At 39.4% G+C, this 15517-nt stretch overlaps 1 protein-coding gene across 1 annotated transcript in view; it reads left to right on the forward strand.

Annotated features, from left to right (window-relative positions):
* The window catches only part of ALK (ALK receptor tyrosine kinase), a 305084-nt gene that overhangs the window by 139736 nt on the left and 149831 nt on the right, over positions 1-15517 (forward strand). Inside the window, exon 4 of the mRNA XM_064709335.1 lies at positions 1463-1664. Coding sequence (XP_064565405.1) covers positions 1463-1664 — 202 coding nt within the window. The remainder of the gene's footprint in view (positions 1-1462; positions 1665-15517) is intronic.

Here is a 15517-nt window from a genome sequence, read left to right on the forward strand (position 1 = left end):
TAGGAATCCAGTTTTCATTTGTAGCCCTTCCGCTATTGCCCTTTGTGTGACCTGAGATGATTTGCCAAATCAGACTTTTTCAGAGGGGACATGAGTGAAAACCAGTGCAGTTCCTATGTTCTAAACCAGCACCTGACTGTGAGCTGTTAAAGTCTGCGCTCTTGATTCTCAGTTCAGTGAGAGAATTGAGGACAATAAAGTAAGGACAATTCACCAGATGCCTCATGGAAGGAGAACTCTGCTGCAGGAGCTCAGAGTGGCTACTTTGCACCTCCTGCTCCAGAGCTTACCCACTGAGGTGAAAAGGAGAAGGATCCATTTGTAGCTCCTCAACAGTATTCCTCAGACAGCCTGGACATCACATGAGCCATGCTCAGTGATGTGGGAGATCATTTGTCTGAAGATGCAACCTTGGCATTTTCAAACACAAGCTTCTGCTCTGGCTGAAATTCATGCACATTTGAAAATAAGCTTCAATTACAGCCCTGTTGAGCCTTAATTTCTCTCTCAATGAAATTACTCTTCATCAGACCTGCATGTTTTCAGTATTAACAGACAGGCTGCATTAATGGATGCTCCAGGTAATGAAGACAATGAGATTTCATTTCCTGACCAGTCTTGCTAGAATTTGTGGAATATCATGATTTTCTTGCTCTGAGGGTTGGTCCCTTTCATTTGCCAGCTACAGGCCCCAGTGTGCTTGTTCTGTGGACAAATTGATAAATTAGTCAGCTGCCAAAAGGGAGTCATTTGACTCACCTGAAATGAGCAGCAATGGGATGAAAATACATTACCTCTGTCCCACTGGATAAGCCTCAGATTGTATTGAAATAGAATTAGGCCGAGGGAGTCAATGTAGTGGATAATAATGAAATGTTTAATGTGGATTAGCTGCATATAAAATTAATACATTAGAATGAATTGCTGAAGACATGAAACTGTGTCAGACCTTTATCCTGTCTCTAATATTAGACTTAAAACTGCTGCAGTCTTCTGTTTATAGAAGAGCAAAAGAAAAGCTATTGAATTTGTGTTCCTTATTTGGGTGAAAGAACTAGATACAGTATAAAGTGTTAAAAATAAATATGTATATACCAGAGCTGTCAAATCAGGATCCAGCAGAACCAATGCTAATATACTTGGGTCTGAACCAGATCTGAGAGGTTAAAGACAAGAATCTAAAGCTAAAACTCCTTAATCACCCGTGTGGGCTTTTGTCTTCTGGGAGTTAAATCTAAATATAATTTTTACTTTGGACCGTTCAGAGGTGACTTGAAGTGTTGTTTTAATCATAATAGGTTTAATAGAAAATGGGCAAGCTTTCCAAACTAGTTGGCAAATGAGGTATGGAAGGGCTGCAGAATGAGCTGAGATGTAAAGCTTGAAATGATTAATCTGTAATCTAGGAGGCCTTGAGGTTTTTCTAATTGTCAAAGCTTTTTTGTTGCATCCTCTGTTCCAGGTTCTTTTCTGTTTCTCAACACATCAGAGAGGCCGAGCCCCACCATCCTGAGCCCTTGGCTGAGGAGCAACAGTGATCAATGTGTGGTTCAAGTGGCTGTGTACAAGTTTTACCAGCAGAGTGGAGAATATATTGCTCGTGTCCATGCCATTGATGAGAGCAGCAGCGAAATCCTGTCAGAGGAGAGTCGAGACAAACATGGGTGAGTCTCATCCCCTCGTTTCACTCACAGCTTGAATTGAGAAAAATCACTCGACTGTGTAGCCATAGAGCCACAAAATGCATGCTGCACATCTGAGGGGAGCAGGACATGACACTGAGGAGGTGCTTGTCTTGCATGGGTCTAAAATATCATGGAGGGTGGAGGTTGTGCTTATTTTATCATACAAAACATTAGCAAATTCCCAGGTAATTGAGTTTCTAAGTCAACACCATATTTATTCTCAGTGCTGCAGGTACAGGTAGAGTGTGGGTACTCATCCTCAGGTTGAAGATTTTCTGCTTAATTCTCTGTGTGATTGCTTTTTACTACTTCTTAACCCATGTATACTATTGGGCTTAGAATATCTACTGAGTCTTTGCAGTTTCATGTGCCTGCATACATTTTTAGTTTTGTCTTCACTGCTGATTTTTTTTGCCCATAAAGCTGTTCAGAACTACTGGCAGGGGAGGAAAGCTTTTGATCTTTCAAGGGTGCAACTGTTTGAAATGTTTTATCCTCTTTGTGCAATTAATCTTGATGATGTTTTAATTTGTCAGACTTCCTGTGTATTCTTTTAAATTTTTGTTAGCAGCAAAACAGCAGGAGATGAACACAGTAAATATTTCAAGATGCCGTAGGAGTAGAGTAACTCAGAATTTAATTTGGATATATGTGAGGCTAATGTTCTACCTGCTCTATATACTGACTATTTAAAATTTTTATTTCTTACCTTTGTTGGGAAATGTGTTAAGAAGCATAATTTTTACCAAACATCTCAAATGTTCTTTGTTTTGATGTGATAGATTAGAGAGTTCCTAATAGCAAATCCTGCTGGCTTGTCCTCGTAACAAGATGTGATTATCTGATTACTGTCTACAGCAAATTCTGTATCTTCCAGTAGCAAAAGGAGAATGTGCAATAAAAAGCCTTGCAGGAGATAACCTAACTCATAGAAACAGTTTGCATAGTTGTAATTCTCATATAACACATGGCCTATAAAAGTGAGGAGGAGAGCTTGTGTGTGGATCTAGATCATACTTAGTTCCAGCAACATCATCCAAATTGTAAATTGCTGTTGATGTCTGGGGAGAGGTAATTAGAGGAGCCACAGCAGCTGTCTTCTTCCTTAGCTCTTTGCAAATGCTGTGTTCTGTGTCACAGCTAATAAACACGCTTTGTGCAAAGTGCCTCCTGCGTTGGCACTGCCTCTGCTCCTTGGCACTCCCAGGGAATGTCGCTGTGTGTGGAATGCTCAGCATGGAGGAGCTGCGCCTCAGATCTGTGGGTGGGCACAGCTCCCTGGGAGCCCAGGCAAGTGCCAAATGTAAGGAGCCTTGGAGGGAAGGGAGAGATTGCTTTAAGTACAGTAACAAATTCCTGCCTTTGCCATCTGCTGGGGATAACAGGGATGACTCAGCTGTGTGCTGCAGATGGAGATCGTCACCGCAGTAAAGAGCGTTTGTGCTTTTGCAGAAGGTGGCTTTGGTTATAGCTTGGCTGTCCCATATGCTTGCCAGAAGTGCAGCTTGCTCCCCAACAGCAGCTCTGTGGGGTGTGGATGGCTAAGGATGTGCCTGTGGCTTTCATGGGTTTGTGTGTCTGACTCCTTGGTACTCCACATGCTGGAAAACTTCACTTGGAGCCACCAGCTGGTTCATTTTCCCCTCCTCCTTTGGTCCTGTCCCTTCACTGCAAGAGGCAGTAACTCCTCTCTCAGCTCAGCAGTGCAGAAAAACTCTGCTACTGTGCCCACATAAATGTCACATGGGGATGGTTAAATAGCTTCTCACAGCCACAGATGAGAAGGTAGCAATTTGTCACCATTTGCCCTGAATCTTCATTCCATAATTTCAGTGCCCCTCCTTTGTTTGGAGGGATAATATTAGCTATTCCAGCTCTGATAACAAAACATGTAAATCTCACTTTTTAAAGCACCTTTTTTCCTTTAAATACGAATCCAGTATAGCTGTTTGAAAGTCAAGAATAATTCAATGGTGTTCTTAAATGAACTAGCAATCCTACAGTGGAAAACTGTTCTGTTCAATATTTTATTTTGTCTTGGAAATTGCAAACAATTGTGTTCTTTTATAATGAGTTCTTTGACCATGCTATAACCAAATAATTTCTAAAATTTTATAAGGATTTTAGCTCTAGGCACAAAGTAATTGAATTCTCCAATGATGAGTCTGTGCTAGAAATAAAAATACTTTAAAGTTTCACAGCTGACACTTCTTTGATTCTATGTGCTTTATATATTGCTTTGCAAACCAGAGGTGTAAAGTGTGTGACTTTGTATGTGCAGTAGTGAGTCCATGCATTGCTTGAGATCAAGCTCATAGCAGGAAGAACGTGTTTTATTGAAAAAAAATGCATATGAAGGGTGATATAGCAATAAGTTAATTCCAGGGTGGATTTTCGCAGATCTTGAACTATGCACAGCACTAATATCTTCTTTCATTTTTTCCCTCTTTTTAAATTGTATAACCCAAATTACATCTATTAAGATCTTACAAGGTCTTCACAGTTCACCTACATTTATAAGGAAAAAAAAAGCAGATGCTGTCAGGTATTACTATTTCATTCAGGGTGAAACCAAGCAAGCCAAGGTTTTGGGTGACAGCACTTGAGGCTGATTTTAAGTAGAACATATGTAAAGCCATGAAATTGTATTAGGTAAAGACACCATGGCCCTCAAATATTTATTTGTTACCAGAGCTCACCCATGTTGTCTTTGTGTGTAAATTACTGGGTGTGATTATGCATAAAGACTCAAAGCAGAACTATGGATGTTCTGTTTGTTTCTCTGGTCTCATTTTTTAGAAAAGAAAACAGCCTGTGGACTAGAGTTGTATGAGTTCCATAATGAGCCAGAGGAGTTGCAGAAATGGTTGTTGGGAAGACACCTGTTTGTTTTATTTTCCTAGCTGACATATTTCCCTGCAGCTGATGTATTGCAGGGAGGAAGAAAGGTGGCTAAGCTAAGATGCATGACACTGCAGTAGGGTGAGGATGCAGTAGGGTGATGGGGCAATGGAACACACACCAGGAGCAGAATGGCAGAAGTGATGGCTGGGAATGGTTTCTGAGGGATGAGCACCAGAGGCTGGCAAAGGGATACTTGTTTTGTGGTACACAGAAATTCTGCCAAATACAGCCATAACTTTGTTATATAATATATACAAGAAAGCTTCCTACTCAGAAGGTAACTATGTCCTTGCTTATCAGTTCAGCAGAATTATATACTTGTTAAAATTATAATTCATTTTAAAGAGCAGTAAAGTTTTACTCCAGTTTAACCAGTGAGTTTTGGAGTACCTTTGGTTAGACCTTCCTAACGCCTAAACAATCAGTAGGACTTCTCTATGGGGAACAATACATCACTGTGTTCTACCAGAGTTAGTTTTGTTGCATGGCAGGGTTTCCAGCTGCTCTGAGTCTGTGGATGTTTTTGATGTGGTTAGTCTCTTCTGACATCTCTTGCAGTGCTGTTGGGTTTTACAAGCACCCGCAGATGATACAGGGAGAGAAGCAGTGCACTGCTATTGATCTTTTGTAATGGCAAAACAGTTGTTATAATTCCTGCCATGTAGCACAGCACTCTCTGATTTATCTCAAATGACGCCTGATGTGGCCACTATCTTTTGCTGTTTTTCTGTTTCCATGGTGCTGTATACAATCCTCTGTTGCTATTTAATGGGGTTCCCATTTTCTATTTCTGTAGGTGAGGAGACATCAGGTATGTTTATGCTGCATGTTGGTAATTTAGCAAAGCAGAATTGCTGCCACAGTTTGAATGTTGTCTTCTGGGTACTTGTCAGACTGTCACTGTGGTCACTGATTTAATTTCACCTTTCATCTTTTTTTTCCCATGTGTTACATTTATAATTATAAAGCAAGTAAGATCTTAAGTGTGCTTAGTAGAGTGGCGAGAACACAAAGGAAATCAAGGAAATCTTGTCAGCAAGGTTAGAGTTTGTAATAAAGGATTGATTTTAATTTCTTTTGATCTGTGTATTTTGGAGAAATTAGAATTGGGCAAGGAAAAAATTATCATGGTTCATTTTAATTATCATTATTACTTTACACCTCTCCTTGCACTATTAATGGTGAGCTGCAGTATTATATACTATATATCAAACCAAACTTTTTATAAGAACATAGCAAATGACACCTAATTTCAATGTGGTCTTTTATTGTCAACCTCCCTCATCACCAAGCTTGAGATTGATCTGAAGACTTTGTGTAAATATGTGAAGCTGAAGGTGTTTCTGAAATAAAACATGAAATGTGAACATGCATGCATGAGAAAGGAAGTCATAAAACACTAATACTTCACACAGCCAGCACTTCAGTAGGTGTATGAATACTGGTGCACAGAGCACTTCCAACAGAGAAAGTTCACCTGGTTCTGAAGGCTGCTGCAAATCATTATAGGCTATTCCCTTTCTGGCATCTACAACTTCACTTAAGATGGATTGCATTGATAGATGTCAAGGAAAATATATGAAGGAATCAGTAGCATCTGTCACATTTGACCTTGGGGCTTGAAATCTGAAGGTTATTTCTTGTACTAGTCTTGTTCCTTTTCTTTCTTTCTTATCAGTAGCTTCAGTAGCCTGTCTCAGAGACCAGGGACTTAATGGAAGGATTTTCTTGTTTGTTTGTTTTATATTCTTTTTGCGATGATGGGGGATGTTTGTTTGGTTTTCTTCCCCTTCTTGAAAAACTTCAGTAAATTCAAGCCTTTGTTTTTGCAAATGCCTGGGCTAAGACATAAAAAGAATGAAGACCAACGTCTTAGTGTGTATTTGGGGCATTTAAACTTATTTTTAAGCATCAAAATATGTCTCAAAATTTACAGGATATTTTTAGTCTGGGAGAATTCTAAATCTGGAGTTTAAGTGATTCCGTTCAAACTACACATTTGAGAAATTCAGGTAATCCAGGAAAATAATTTGGATTTATGGATTCGTTAGAAACTAAGCTCTCTCACCCTGATGGCCAGTCACCACTAATCCTTAATTTTAGAGAAATGACTTGAATTGTCCTAGACAGAAAATTAGCATTTAAACTTTTTCTGTGCTATTACCCACTAGCCAACTTTTAGTCCCTTTCAGTCTGTGAAATTAAGTGCAAAGGAAAGGAAAAAAGGGGAAAGAAGAGTAAAGACAAAGTTGGTGTTAATTTTCCCCCTTCCCTTTTCAAAGGATACTGTACTCAATACCTAGGAAGAATCAGTTTGATATCTTTGATATCACCTGTTGGTGACCTTCAACCCTGGGAGCTACTTCTGTGCAAGAAACCTCAGAGTCTGGCACATCTGACTGTAGAAACAATGTCAAACTGACCACACTAAGAGCGTTCAGCCATCGTTTGTTTGCCTGGTTTGGCTATTTGTTCTTTGAAACCAAAGATTCCTTAATATAAATAATTTCTTACAGAACTAAAACAATTTCTTCTGAACACACTGAGCAACCTAATCCAACTTTTATGCTGTCTAAAGCCTGGGCACAAAGATTTGTCATCTTAAACTTTTGTACCTTATATCCTTCAGAGTTATTTTCAGGTTCCTCTTCTCTGGCTGTTATGCTATTCTCACTTTCCAAAATATGGGTTGGCTTTTTCCCCCCCATTCTCTCATTCTTGTTTCCTTGTTTTATAGATCTTGGGTTTTCTTCTCTACACAAAGGCTTCTGCTTCAATTTTTTTAACTCATCCTAAACTAATCTTCACAACCTCATGTTGATGTTAGTCCATGCTGCACTTGCTATCAGTTAGGACATGTCAGGATGAATTGAATTTTGATAAAACCTAAACAAGCAAACCACCTGCCACACACCATCCAGCCTCCTTCTTCCCAAGCCTGCACCAACACTTCAGTTTGACATCTTTTTCTTTGTTTAGGTGTCCTTTCTGCCATATGAAAGTGCAATAGTCTTTTTAGGATCCTTTGCTGTGTCCAAGTATCTTGGCCCATAGCAAAATGCTTCTGACATTTGTTTCCAGACACTGAGCAATTAATATTGCCAGCCTTGTTTTAGTTATTTTTCCACTCCCCTCCAGCTAAGCTCTGTATCATTCTGCTCTTGGCCAAGTTTTATAACAAACCTGTGATATAATTGCTTTCTGTATCTCCTACTTACTTTTGACCTTAAAATCCATCTGAGTTGTGTGCACCCTCCTCTGCTGCTGTCCCATTTTGGAGCATGGCTTTGTCATTGTGTGCAATTTCCTTGGGGCTTTCCCTGCTAATGCTTCAGAATCTCCTTCTTATCCCAGGCAAATCTACCCTGCTGTAGGAAATACTGTAGAAGATTTACAAGGTAATATTCCTGCTTTCAATTTCAGACAGAAATTAACTAGGTGCTGATAACTTTGCAAGACTTTAAAATGGTGTCCTTGACCCATCCACCTGCTAAAAGCATTCCTGTAATGGGAGTGCAGTTGATTCTGCATCCCAAGTCAGGTTCTTGGCCATCCCCCTGAAATTCTCAGTGGTGTTCAATGACTTGCAGAACAGAATTCAAGTTTTGTGGGGTAGCTTTGCACCCTCATTTTAAAGAGCACTGTCTGTATTGCTGCTCACCAAAAGTGTTGCCTATAATTCTCAAGTGCTGGTAAATTGTGTGTTTTCCACACAAGAAAAAAGAGAGAGCTCTGATAAACTTGACCTCTAACTTACAATTTGCTTCTGCATATTAAAAAAATCAAAGGCTTATTCAACAGGAATTAAGAAGCTAATTCTCAATTCCCACATGGGAAATTGAATGAAGGCTTAGTAATTATTTAGATTCTGATGTGTGCTGCAGTGTCAGAGGCAGCAGCTTGAAATTCTTTTTGGTGGTTGAGGAAAGCAATGCATGACTTTCCACAGGGATACAGTGAGGACTGAGCTGTATGACACCAATGTGGAGCACTTCACAGAGCTTTTAATTTAAAAGTCATGTACCATATTTGTTAAATAGTATTGCTCCTGCCAGAAGGCACTCTTCTGTCAAATAGCTACCTTTGTTATGTTTTGAATTTTGCTGCTTTCTATAGCACACATCTAGTAGACTAGAAATTATATTCCTTTAATAAAATATTTTTCCAGAGCTCTTTTTTGTATTAGCAGGGCAAACCATTTCTGTCAGCAGCCACTCTAGCAAAAACATGGGGTTTGGGGTTTACACCAAAGGCACAGGTTTCAGGCAGGCTGGTCAGATCTATTTTAAACAGTGCTTCAATCAGGTTATTTCTTCACTTGTGCTCTTTTGTAGAAGGCTTTCCCTGCACTGTGCTGATTGTTCTTCAGTGTAGGGAAGCCATGAACCTTCTTGGCTTGCTCAGTAGCATTTTGTATCTTGTCCAGAGAAATGAACATTCCTCCGCACCACGTTTGGAAGTGCTGGACTTTTCCTTTTTTCTTTTTTTTAAATTTTTTCCTCAAAGGGTTGTGTTCATGTGTTTTGCTTTATAGACTTTGAGTTCTCTGAATCATCAAGAACAGTTGTCAGCTTTTTATAAACATCAGTCCATAACCTTGTGGTATTTGTTGTGTCTTAGATCAGGCTGACTAGATATGGTTTTCTGTTGGGAATAGCAGCCATGAAGTTTGTGTGCTGAATGTAATTGGAGCTTTTCCTGATCATCCCTGGCTTGGTGTGCCATTTGTGCTGATGGATTGAGGACACAAAGATGTGTAATAAAGTTCCTTTGGACAAGGCAAAGATATTCCAAGCCAGGACTGAACCTGCAGCATGTCTGTCTTTCTTGGTGAACTTCACATGAGTATAAGATTGCAGAAGATTGGCACAAGTCTAAATTTTTCACAAGGCAATGAAGTTTTTATGACTCTGCTTTATCTAGCAAGGAATACAAGCAGTAGAATAAATGAGACAAAGTCAACAGCCTCTCGTATTCACATCAGTGACCAGTTATTATGATGCTTTTATAATAGAACAAAATGACACTAAGGGGGAGATTTTTATCAAAATATTTGCATTGAAATACTTTTTAATAAGGAACCAAATAATCTGATTTTCTTCAGCAGAAGAAAATTCCAAAGCTTAGAAGTTTTCCTGTGCAGTATGCTTGCTCAGAGATGTTAAGATAATTTTAGTGAGATAATTGTTGTCGGTACATTAAGTGCAGTGGACGACCTGATTATTTTTAGGATGTTAAACATCCTAAGAATGCCCAGCTATCTTTACTGCCATACCAGAAAATTAAGCCATGAGAGGATCTGTCTGGATATTGTCTTGGTTTAAATGTGTTCTCAAATCTAGCAACTGGGGGTTTTTTTGCATCTCTGCCCCTCTCTTCTCTAAATGCCTGTCTTTCAGGAGGCTGTGGCTTGGGAAGCATGGGCTAGTGTTTTTGACACCTCAGATCCATATCAAAACCATGATGATTGCAATTTGTTATTATTTCATGCCAGATGAGCTGTTGAGAGGCCCATTTCTTAAAGGCCTCTAGATTACATCTGACACAAGTTGATTTCCCTTTTTTACAAAGTCTCTTGTCTGGGAACTTGGGCTCCTTTCATTCCTTCAGGCAATTTCTCCAGTTAAAAGCTGGGACATGTATGTGGTCTCTTTGAAAGGGCATTGACTGCTCTTAGTTTCTGTTTTAGATGGAGCATTTTGATTGCTGGTATCAAGGCAGTTACAGCTGTCAGTAAAACAGCTGCTCTCAGGCAATGAGAGATGCCATCAATGTTTATCAACATCAGGCCACTAACAATATAATAGTTTTTTCAAGAAAATCTTGCTTTCTTTTTACTTATTGCCTTCTACAACTATTCTAGTACAAAAGGGAAAAAATATCCTATAGAATTTTACTGACCTCTTTCCTTAATAATTCAAAAATTGAGAGATTGGTGTGGTATTAGCTGATAGAATTTCTGCCTTCCCATCAGCTCTTTTATCTGTACTTGATATTCCCAGGCATCTCTTCTCCCCTCTTCACTCCATGTCAACCCTTTTCCCTTCTAGTTTTGTATTCCAGGCTCTTCTTCTAAACAGGTTTCCAAACCCTCAATAGGTCTCATTTTCTCTCTCATTTCATCTTCACTCCTGTCCTACTTGTCTTTGGCCTGGATATATTTCTTCATCCCAAATTCTAGGTCCAAAAGCTGGGGGGATTATCATGATTTAACTGTGAAGAAAATTAACTCTATCCCAGCCCAGGGAGGCACTGAGCAGCTGATTTTGTGTGCCCAGCTCTTGTACTGCCTGCTGCAGCCCAGACTGTGCACTGAACACTTTCCCTCGTGCAATTCAGCTGCTGCTTCTGTAGGAAAATCTCTGCCAAGAGGGCACAAACATCAGCTTCTTAGAGCTTGCAAACTGGCCTCAGTGAGGTGAATTTTCACAGCAACAGCCATGTAAACAAAGCAAGTGATTCTATAGCTCTCCAGAAATTCTTTCATCAAGTGGTCTGAAGGACTCTTAATAACACTAAGACCTGAAGGAGGTGGCACTGCACAGATGGACACAGTCAAGCATTAAGGTGTTCTAGAAGATCATTAGTGAGCTTGGTATTCAATAGATGTGTGAATGAGTGGCACTGCATTGATGGTATTTTTTACTAGAAGAGGGCAGGTTTTGATGGAGAGGGATAATGTTGATGTCTGAGTTTTCAGAGTCAAAGGAATTGATTCCTGTGGAGATTTTAATGTGTATCTTCTCTGCTCATTTGAGTGGCCCAACACTGTTTGCAGAATGGTCTTTAACACACTGAATTTCAGCATAAGCACAAAATCTAACCTTTCCATTAGTTGCAATGCAGAAACATTTGTGGGGCAAAATTAAGAGGAAGAAATAATTGTTCATAGCCTAGGACTATTCTAGCTCTGCATCTGTCCCTGAGTCCTCATCATGAGCAGCACTTGGCAGATACATTTCTACCCTCCGTGGGGTTGTACTCTTTCCATCTTCTCTTCCCTGTGCTCCTCTCAGCTCTCCTCAGTGCCTCAATACTCCCAATTCCTGAGATATGGATGCCTGATTTGTGTCTGTCTAACTAAATTGGGAACATTTTTTCCACAAATTAATCAGTACCCCATCCCAATTTTGTGTGCCTTTGATGCCTGGTTTTAATTGCCTGAAAGTAGAAAGCTTCAATGAGCAGAAAAATTAAAATTGCAAAATCCTGATGGCTTTTTGTAGTTGAGTTATTTGCCTCCAACACCAACCTGAAGAGTATGTTTTTTGCTTGGCTTTTTCCTTTTTTTTTTTTTCCTTAAGTGAGTGAATGTCTTATTAGCTTTTCATTTCTGACAGAGCCTCAGGCTTAACTGCAATGGATAGACAACATTTTAGCTCCAGAACATGAAACAAGTTCTTCTCTCCTAGATTCTCAAAGAGATCTTGCCAAGACAGTGAAACCAACTCTCCCCTTCTTTTGAAGCAGGGTTTGACTTAGGAACAAAAACTGCTCTTTCTAAAGATTGAAACCCCTAATATGCAGTAGAGTTTGAGGGATTTCATGAAGGGAATAAATGTGGGAATGAAGGACATTGTGTCCAGCTGAAAAACCAGAAATAATTTAGAACAATTGCATGATCTTTTATTCAGAAAATGTGTCTTCCATGAAATCAGGACTTTTCCCATGAAAAAACTTGTTGTTTTTCCCATGTTGGTTTCTTGGACTGACCCCAAATGCCTTCTTAGCTCTCTGTTCAGGATTACAGTGGCTGTCATTTTGCTGCCTGAGTTCACACACAGCGAAGTTTGTCCTTTTTCACAGGGATTGTTCTTTATTCCTGTGAGACAGCACGTCTTCTCCAGCCGCCCTGTGGCATGTCATGAAAGTGACATGACTTGCAGAGCATCATCAGAATGCTGCTGGGAAAACTCTTTCCATGAGGAATCATAGCACTGGAGTGTCTCTCTGTCAGTGCTGCACAGCAGCATGGCTACATGAGAGAGTGCAGTTGAATGATGAATCTACTCAGACAATATTGTAGGTCATGTATGTAAAGCAAAGTAAAGCATGCTGATAAATTAATATCTTTATTTTTGTGTACTTTAAAGATGACAAAAGTATGCTCCTACTTTAAAAATTGTTTGGTCTTATAGAACTTAATGAAGTATAATAGCAGAGCCAAAGGGTCCCATGTTTTCTCAGACTGAAGAGTAAAGTTACTTTGTGAAGAAAAATCCCCCTGGTGTAGAACAAGTTAATTAGTTATTGAGTGGAAAACAAGCTGTCTGTCACATTGCAAAATTTCAAATCTGAAATTTGTTGCCTTTTATCCACTTGGGTTTTTTTCCTAGAGCTGATATAACTGTTTCTCGCAGTATTGACTTTTTCTTAATCACTTCTTCTTGTAGTCTTCTGTAATAATTTACGCCATGATCATGCTCAGCTATTATCTGCTGGCTGATAATAGAGTTTGTTTTACAAACAGCATTCATTGTAATGTAACTGTTCAGTACTGGCACAGCAAGCCATGGTAATAAATTCTGCAGGTTACTGTCATCCTTTGCTTAGCTTTTCCTCAGTTATCCATCAGAAAGTATTTTATTTTCTGTTCCTTGCCTGTGACAGCCCTAATGAGAGTTGTTTGGGTTAGTGAGTTTTTTCAGAATTTTGGTGTAAAACTGATTTTGATGCCTTTTACCTCTGAAACGTGTTTTAAATATTCTATTGGAAAGTTTAGGATGTTCCTGAGGGGCAAAGACATAGCCTATATTGTCTGTCTTTATACAGTTACCATTTTTGACCATAATAGTCATTTAGAGTTGAAGATCCACAGGATGCCTTTGGAAGGAAGAAAAGTTGGCAGTGATACCAAAGGTTTGAATCGTCCTGTTGATTTGAAAGTATTGAGTTCCTGAAAATGAGAGCCATAAAATCCCACAAAAAACTCTGTTCACAGCTCATGTGGCCCAGAAGCCTCTTAATCTTGTTTCTGGGCCACTCTCAGTTCTTACTGAGCTCTGTCTGATGTTTACTCTTTTCTGAATATCCCTGGGTTTCTTCCTCCTTGTCTCTCCCTCATATCTGCATTATACCATATACAGGAACTATCCTTTTTTCTCCCACTCCCTAAAAAATTACATTTTTCTCTCTCTTTTTTCTTGACATTTTGAAGAAAAAAGGGATTTTTGGTTTCTGCACTGGCATTGCTTATGTAGTTTGTGTGTGTGTGAGAGCTTTTGTGTTGAGTGTGACACACTATATTCTTAATACTTCATCCTGGAATGACTGCTGAAGGGTGGCTTTGTGGATCCTCATTCCCTCTTGGAAAAGCCTTCATTGTTATGCCAGTCTCATCCATCTTTTAGGGAATGCAGGTATAAAATTATTTGATGCATAAGCTCAATATGTTTTCTACCACAGGAGAAGGAAGGGAGGGGAGTGTTCCTCCAGCTCATTAATCAGAATGAGAATGAGAAATTGTAACAACTTCACAGTCATTTACTATTTGCTCTAAAGTAAATCTGTCTAAATATTAGTGCACTGGTGGTAGTAAAAAAACCCAAAAAACAAAGGCGGGGGGGTGGGCAGGAAAAGAACCTTGTCATTAGCTTGTCACATGCTGTACATGGTAGACCAAAGATATATGTACTGTGGCATCTCTGTAATGAAAACTTGAGCAATAAAAATAGTTTCTGCCATGTTCTGGAACAAGGAACTCCCTGAGGAAACACATTAACAGTATTTCACATTACAAATTATTATTGCATATTCAGCTATTGTTTCAAATGAGAATTGTGTGTATTACAGGGCGAGGGAAGGAAGACAAAGTTAGTGTTTCTTCTGTAAGCAGAATTAAGATTTTGTGCTTCTGGCTGTGTCAGTTCTGGCCTATAAGTTTAAGTTAATACTTCAACAGAATAATGAGTTTCTTGTACATAGGATGCTTGATGGACTTACACATGTAGTTCAGGATATACTGGTAGAGCTAAATATGTGAATCTCTTCACTTTCACTGCGCTTAGACAGAAGAAGTACTGTGGTGTGAAAATGAGACTTTTTGGATGTGTCTTGTAAGGAGTCATCTCCTATGCTGAATGTAAAGACATCATGTTACAGAGGTTGAATGTTACCAAATACAGTATGTTGTGCAAATAGTGTGTTTTCTGCCATGCCTAAAATTCTTGAATTAATTAAATGCTTTGTTTCGTGCACTCCCCTCTCTGCACTCAGGACAGTGTGTGTTTGGAAAGCTAATCATCTTCATTACCTGCTTACTTTCTAATTAATTGTATGACCTTGCACAGGAGGTGACCGTTGTCCTCACAATCATTTGGAAGAAATTTTAAAACCTCACTGAGGGTTTCTATATTAACATGTCGCCAGCAGAAAGATAGTTGTTAGCATGCTGATTTTTCTTCTCCTCCAGCCTCCTTTCTAGAGGAAGAATGTTCCTTCTTCTTCTACCTTTATGGTGCCAGGAAACAGCCTCCAGCCCTTTTCTCTGAGTTGTGTGTTGTTGGCTCTGACTGCCTGGTTCAGCTTCCATTTTCTGATTTGTGAATGATGGGATTGATACATACTAGCACTTTGAAACTTAACTCCAAGTGGGTGTAAAAGTGAGATTGAGGAAAAATTAGTTTTATTGGTATGTTGGTTTCTGGGTGGAAAGTGTTAGAGACAACAGTGGCTCCAGACATAGTTCTTTGTTTGCCCTATTAAGCATCAGAAAACTGAATCTAGGGGGAGCTGGGTCCTGTTTCCAATTTCTGCATTAGCTTATGTAAAAGCCAGGAGAAAGAAGTGGTGTTTTATTTTGTGGTCCTTCAGTTTGCTGTGAAGCTGGCCTGAGATTAAATGGGGTGAAGAGAGCACCTGTGCCCTTTGACCAATCACTCCCAACTTAGAGAGGAGAGCCAGGCTGGCGTTAGCAGAAACCAAGAGAA

Source organism: Zonotrichia leucophrys, chromosome 3 (assembly GCF_028769735.1).
Source record: "Zonotrichia leucophrys gambelii isolate GWCS_2022_RI chromosome 3, RI_Zleu_2.0, whole genome shotgun sequence".
In the NCBI taxonomy this organism is placed as follows: Eukaryota; Metazoa; Chordata; class Aves; order Passeriformes; family Passerellidae; genus Zonotrichia; species Zonotrichia leucophrys.